At 54.2% G+C, this 6,755-nt stretch overlaps 1 protein-coding gene across 3 annotated transcripts in view; it reads left to right on the forward strand.

Annotated features, from left to right (window-relative positions):
- The window catches only part of STMN4 (stathmin 4), a 24,661-nt gene that overhangs the window by 15,889 nt on the left and 2,017 nt on the right, over positions 1-6,755 (forward strand). The window contains exons 2-6 of one of the 3 annotated variants that reach the window (XM_021707279.1): positions 94-184; positions 1,638-1,733; positions 2,214-2,294; positions 2,707-2,915; positions 4,381-4,572. In XM_021707279.1, coding sequence (XP_021562954.1) covers positions 172-184; positions 1,638-1,733; positions 2,214-2,294; positions 2,707-2,915; positions 4,381-4,572 — 591 coding nt within the window. In that variant the 5' untranslated portion in view covers positions 94-171. Of the gene's footprint in view, positions 1-93; positions 185-1,637; positions 1,734-2,213; positions 2,295-2,706; positions 2,916-4,380; positions 4,573-5,237; positions 5,292-6,755 lie in introns of all 3 variants that reach the window. The other 2 variants (XM_008074807.1, XM_008074806.1) reach the window with 2 other exon arrangements.

Consider the following 6,755-nt stretch of genomic DNA (forward strand, 5'->3'; position numbering starts at 1 on the left):
CAAGGTACCCTCAAGATTTCCTCCCCAGTGTATAAAGACCTTACTTATGGAATAACCTGTCCGCAGTAAAACACCGTGCTCTCTTTTCTGCAGGTTTGTGACAACATCCTGAGCTGGTGACCGACCCACTCTGTAACTTTCAGTCGGATTCAGTCATCAGATCCCAGAAACATGACCCTTGCTGGTATGTATAAAAACTGAGTGTGTGATAGGGCTCCATAGCATAGGCTGTCCTCCCCACCCCACGTACACATTCTTACAGGTGCAGGTGACATAGGCTGGGTGCCCCTTCACACACGTGTATATGTCCTTACAGATGCAGAGAAACTGCAGGCTGGCAGGAGGAGATACACTGAAGGGTGAAAGGAGGTTCTCTCTAGCTGCTGGGTGGGGTCATAGCTGAGGTTTTCTCCCCTTTGCTCATCTGTGTGGTTTTTCAATAAAGTTTTTTTTTGGGGAGGGGGCAGAGTCTCACTCTGTCGCCCAGGCTGGAGTGCCGTGGCATGCTCACGGCCACTGCAGCCTCGACCTGCTGGGCTCACGCGATCCTTCCGCTTCAGCCTTCCAAGTAACTGGAACTACAGGCACATGCTACCACGCCTGGCTAATTTTTTGATTTATTGTTGAGACGCGGTCTCATCAAGTTGCCCGGGCTGCTCTTGAATCCCTGAACTCAGGCAATCCTCTTGCCTCGGCCTCTCAAAGTGCTGGGATGACAGGTTTCAGCCACCGCGCCCAGCAGTAAAGTTTTTTTTAATAAAACCCATGTATTTTTTGCAGTTACTTATGTTTTCAGATTTGTAAAAGGAAGCCAGGTGCAGTGGCTTATGCTCTTAAATCAGGACTGCTTCAGGACTAAGACAGGAGGCTTGCTTGAGCCCAGGAGTTCAAGTCCAGCTTGGGCAACCTATGGAGACCTCATCTAAAAGAAATTTTTTTTTTAAATAAAGGGAAAGGAGGAGGAGCACTCCTGTGCTGTGCCAGGGGTCAACTGGGAGTTGGGGGAGGGACAGGCAGGATCCAGGGCAACTCTGACCCCTGGCCTCCCAGACACAAACTAGAGGGTGGCGGGGCTATGTCCCAGCCCTTGTGGACATAACCCTCCACCCCTGACTCTGTCCACTGTGCTGGGAATTTCAGGGGAGGTTTGCAGCCCGACCCTGGCCTTGCAGGGGCCAGACCAGAGGGACACCCGCTTCCGTCCAGTTTCTTAACCCTTTGAGGCGGTGTGGCCAAGTAGTTTGAGTAGCACTGAGTGTAGTCTCCTGCATCCTAGCACAAAGAATTAGAATATTCTGGGGAGAGGGAGCCAGGCAGTGGTGCTTGGGGCCTTCACACGAGGGCATTTTGCATTGGGTGCTGTAATGAGAGAAGATGTTCTGGGGAAAAGACAAGTCGTGTGGGTGTTCTGGAAGGCTCAGGCTTCAATAGGTGACAGGAGTGGGTTCCAATCCCACACGGGAATCCTGAACAGGGCGGCTCAGGGCAAAGGGCTCGGTTCCAGCCTAGATGTGGGTCTGCATGGTTTGGGCACCTCTGTGAGACCCCAGAGTCTCAGACGCCCGCTCCACACCCACGCGGGAGGTGTCTTCTGGGCTGGGCGAGTCTCCATGGTCACCTGGCCGGTGTTTCCGCAGCCTACAAAGAGAAGATGAAAGAGCTCCCACTGGTGTCCTTGTTCTGCTCCTGCTTCCTGGCTGATCCCCTGAATAAGTCCTCCTACAAATATGAAGGTCAGTGAAGGCTCCGTCAGGCAAGAGAGAGGCGGGCCTCCTGTGTCCTCCACCTACACCCCGGTTTCACGAAACTCTCCTCCCACATCCCAGTTTCCGTCCCAGAGCCAGCGAAATCGTGGAGGCTGAGGGTCTGAGCTGCAGGGACAGCCTGTGAGGGTCTGAGTCAGGTCTCCTCAGACTGCACGTGATTTTTGTGGGGGACACCTGGACTAGATGAGAAGACGAGCCTTGGGGTGAATCACCAGTTTCCAGGTCTCCAGGTCTCCACGGGGAAGGGCAGAGAACACTCTGGGGGCGCATCTGAAGGTCTGTGTCAGCCCAAGACGCCGACAGGGAGCACTGGCTGGCCACGTCCTCATCAGGGATGCTCGGGGGCCAGGTCACCGCTGATTTCCCGGGAGAAAGGAAGGGATGGGTTTGGTCTGGCACCGCGGCACAGGCATGCTGGGATGACTTGAGATTGTTTTTTCTGTTTAGACTGGTGTGGGAGACAGTGTAGGAAGCAAGCTGAAAGCCAACAGAAAGACAGTGCTGACTGGAGAGAGAGAAGAGCACAGGGTAGGAGGGAGGCGGGGAGAGGCGTCAGGCCAAGCGTCAGATGGGCAGCGGGGCGAGGGTGGACGGGGCGGGGGTGACGCGCACCCTTCTCCGACGCCGTAGATGACACGTGGAGCGAAAGCTCAGCCCTCAGAGGAGGCTGGGGGTGGAACACAAGCCAAAGCCCCAGTGTCGAGGCAGCCGTCCTGGGAAACCACCCACCCTGGGGCCCCCTGCCCTTGGGAGTGGGCCGAAACCGCACTGTAGCCACAGACTCCTTCAGCTCCATCAGAGCCCACTGACCTTAGGGGTCAGCGTGCGGGACCGAGCCAGACCCCGGGTCACCGGCTACCCCATGTCTGAGTGCCTGCTCTTGGGGGTGAGGGGTACGTGCTGTTCAGGGAGTGAGCAGCCCCTTCTCTGCCCCCCGCAGCGGACACCGTGGACCTGAACTGGTGCGTCATTTCGGACATGGAAGTCATCGAGCTGAACAAATGCACCTCGGGCCAGTCCTTCGAAGTCATCCTGAAGCCGCCCTCCTTTGATGGGGTGCCCGAGTTCAACGCCTCCCTGCCCAGGCGGCGAGACCCCTCCCTGGAAGAGATCCAGAAGAAACTAGAAGCTGCCGAGGAGCGGAGGAAGGTGAGCGCTGCCCTTTTCTTTCTTGTCTCTGTCTCAGGGCCGCCACCTGTCTTCTCCCGCACCCTCTCCTCACGATGGAGAGGGTGCAGGAGAAGACAGGTGGTGGCCCTGAGCTGCGGGAAGCCCAACCTACAGATATCTAGGCAGCATCTCCCGAGTATCGAATGAGGCACCGTTGAGGGAAACAAAGAAGTAAGAGTCCCTGGCCACTAGGGGCCTACAGTTTGGTTGGAGGGACAGGGCACTGCCCTATATACCAAGGGGGCCTTATATGCACGGGGGCAATATTAAGGATTTAGGGAATGTCTAGGGTCCCTCATCCAGGGAGTGGAATTGGTCATGCTGAGGTCTCTCTGGCCCTGCTGTGCCTCTGTGCTTCCTGTTGGCTCTTGTGGCCCGACTCTGATGCTAAGTAGAAGCTTCTTTTCGTCTTTTTTTTTTTTTTTTTTTTTTTTTTGAGTTGGAGTCTCACTCCATTGCCCAGGCTGGAGTGCCGTGGCATGTTCATGGCCACCCCAGTGTCAATCCCTCTGCCTCAGCCTTCCAAACAGCTGGAGCTACAGGCGTGCACTACCACGCCCGGCTAATTTTTTGGAGGTATGGTAGAAATGAGGTCTTGCCAAGTTGCCCGAGCTGGTCTCGAACCCACTGACTCAGGCAATCCACTTACCTCGGCCTCCCAAAATGCTGGGATTACAGGCTGAGCCACCACACCCAGCCTGTCTTTCAAGCAGAAAATAATCTTCTCCTACATGGAATTCCTTCAGCAGTGCAACCTTTCTACCTCTCAGGGCCTATGTCATTCACTAGTGTGGTTTTTATTTATTTATTTAATCAGGGGTCTCACTCTGTCACCCAGGCTGGAGTGCAGTGGCACCATCACGGCTTACCACAGCCTCAATCTCTTGGGCTGAGGCCGTCCTCCCGCCTCTGCCTCCCACATAGCTGGGACTACAGGCAAGAGCCACCACACCCAGCCGCTTTTCTGTTTTTGTTTTTGTAAAGATGGGGTCTTGCTGTGTTGCCTGGGTTGGTCTTGAACTCCTGGGTTCAAGTAACCTCTCGCTTCAGCCTCTCGAAGTGCTGGGATTCTAGGCATGAGCCACGGTGCCTGTTTATATGTGTCTCATCTCTACTAGACTTTTTCTTTCTCGGGCTGTTAGAATCGTGTCTGGCACATAGTACAAGATCACTTAGTGTTTGTGAAAGAAAGAACAAGTGAATGAATGACGGCAGTGAGAAACAGGGCCTTGAGGATATTTAGGAAGAGGCTGGAAAAAGACAGAACGGCCAAGGAGCCTGGATGGCTCTGGAGGAGGTAGAGGAATCCAGGAGGCATCCTTGCTTCCTGCCAACAGGCCGGGGACAGGGAGGTGTGTGTTCTGGGTGTGGAACATTTCCACCATGGTATTAGAAATCTGCCCTGGCTTGCTCACCCTCAAGGGCCTCTTCTATGCTTCTCCAGTACCAGGAAGCCGAGCTCCTGAAGCACCTAGCCGAGAAACGGGAGCACGAGCGGGAGGTGATCCAGAAAGCCATTGAGGAAAACAACAACTTCATCAAGATGGCGAAGGAAAAACTGGCCCAGAAGATGGAATCCAACAAGGAGAACCGAGAGGCCCACCTTGCCGCCATGTTGGAACGGCTGCAAGAGAAGGTGAGTGGTCCCGGGTTGGAGAAGAGGCTCCAGACACACGCGGTCTTCCTTCCGTGGCAAGTATCCGTGGATCTACAGATCATCTTGGGGGGAAGCAGCGTCGGGCAAGAATGGGGAATATTTCTACGAGGCAGGCTCCTTAGAGAGGTCCCCGGGGATAATTTGGAGAGTTGTAGGCAAGAAACACGGACCAAGTCTGGATTTCCTTGTGGGATATTCTGCAGTTACACCATCGAAATGCTTAGGGAGAGCCCATGCCCAATTTTCTAGAGGATTCCTGTCTCATGAAAGGGAGCAGGTGGACATTTTTGGCTTCATCCTTGAATGGGCTGATGCGATTTAAGGGAAGACGCTTTCTTGAGCTCTTGGCTCTAAGCCAAGGGTGCAATGCGCTGAGTTGCCCGCTGAGCAGGAAACATGATTCTCCCCAGACCTCTTGACTTGGGCCTACTGAGTCGCGGGTCTTTCCACCATGCTGCTTTTTTTGTCAATAAACGGTGTCACCTAAATATGAGAAACGTGAGAGGCTGGGGTTGGTTCTGCGTGTCAGCAGACTAGCAGCCCGTTCTGCTGAGAACACGCTGGCCTCATTTCTTGAGTCTCAAGGCCGCCCCAGTTTCTCCTGCAGCTCCTGGGAGAGCTCCAGCTCTGTGTTTTATTTCCAGGAGCCGCCAGCTGCGCGGTGACTCCCGGGACCCGATCGGTGGCCTCGTTCCATGGTGAGCAGCGTGGTCCCCACTCCTTCCTGCCCGTCCACCTAGAGTCTCAGGCCCTTGGCAACAGCTCCTAGAAAAATCTGGTCTCCTCATGAGGGATCTGAATATGGTGTAGGCCCCGGAGCTGGCTAACACGTGGCGGCAACCGCACCCCGATGCACCATCCTACAAGGCTCACAAGGCCTCCACCAAGTATCACGTGGGAGGGAGGCTTCCCAGTTATGGAGGGATGACTTGGAACAAACTCTTGAAGAAAAGAAAAAAAATCTGGGGTTGGGATAGGATGGGACATGGGTTCTCAGGCCAAACCCAAAAACAAGTCCCTGAGGCTTGACCCACGATATGAGTGTGGAAAGGACTGTTCGTAGAACATTTTCATTTCATCATACCCCGATCCTCACAAGTCCACGAGGCAATCAGGTGAGGAAAGCATTGTTTTCCAGATGAGGAAACCATGTCGGAGGAAACTTTGCCCCAGGTCACGCAGCGAATAATCTGTGGAGCTGTGGCTAGCGGCCCAGCTCCTTGGGCTCCAAGCCAGGCGGCTCAGGGAGCCCAGTCCATGATCGTCCTGCCAGCCTTTTGTCGTCGAGGGGAACTTTGGAGACCAAGGAAAGGGAGTCCAGTGAGCTCACCTGGGAGCGGAGGCAGATTCAGAGGTGGAGAGATCAGAAAGGTCCGCATTCTGGAGTGACAGCCATGCCGATAAGTTAGACCCACAGAAGCAAGATGTCAGAGCAGGCATCTGAGGGGGCATCATGCCTCCGAGACCCTGATCCCTGCTTCCTTTACACACTGGTGGAGGCCGGAGGCAGGGAGAGAGCTGGGTGTGTGGTTTCTGTGCTGTGCACCTGTGCACCAGGCCAGAGACTCCTTCAACAACGCCTCCTGTGTCAGTGTTTCTGTGGGTCACTGACTGTCCGTCAGTGGTGCACTTGGTATGAAACTTAAAACATGCAGATCCTTCAACCCTACCCCAGACCTACTAACCATGCTGTCTAGGGCTGGTGCTTCCTAGGCCACACTGATATGTAACAAAGTTTGAGAACCTCTGCTCTTGGGGTGTGTAGGGTCTCTCCAGGGACAGATCTGTAGTTTCAGGTATATCCTGAAAACCTGGATGCCTCTGTGAGCCTACTCCAGGCCGATTCTGTCATCTGCGTGTGACAGTGACAGGCTCTGGTAGGGATACCATTGGTTAAGCACCTGTCATGTGTAGGGCACCATAGCAGAAACTGGGAAACACCAAGAGGAAAAAGACATGGTCCCTGCCCACAAGGAAGTCACTAGCTGGTAGAGACCCTAGCTATGTGGCACTGTGAGCAGGTGAACACGAAAAATTGCAGAACTCGGTGGGTGAAAGAGCTTCCCCATTCACGCCCCTTTCTTTATCTTTAGTTTTTCATCTTTTTTTTTTGTTTGTTTGTTTGGTTTTTTTTGAGTTGGAGTCTCACTCTGTCGCCCAGA

Source organism: Carlito syrichta, unplaced genomic scaffold (genome assembly GCF_000164805.1).
Source record: "Carlito syrichta isolate Samal-C Ts95f unplaced genomic scaffold, Tarsius_syrichta-2.0.1 Scaffold117909, whole genome shotgun sequence".
Classification (NCBI taxonomy): domain Eukaryota; kingdom Metazoa; phylum Chordata; class Mammalia; order Primates; family Tarsiidae; genus Carlito; species Carlito syrichta.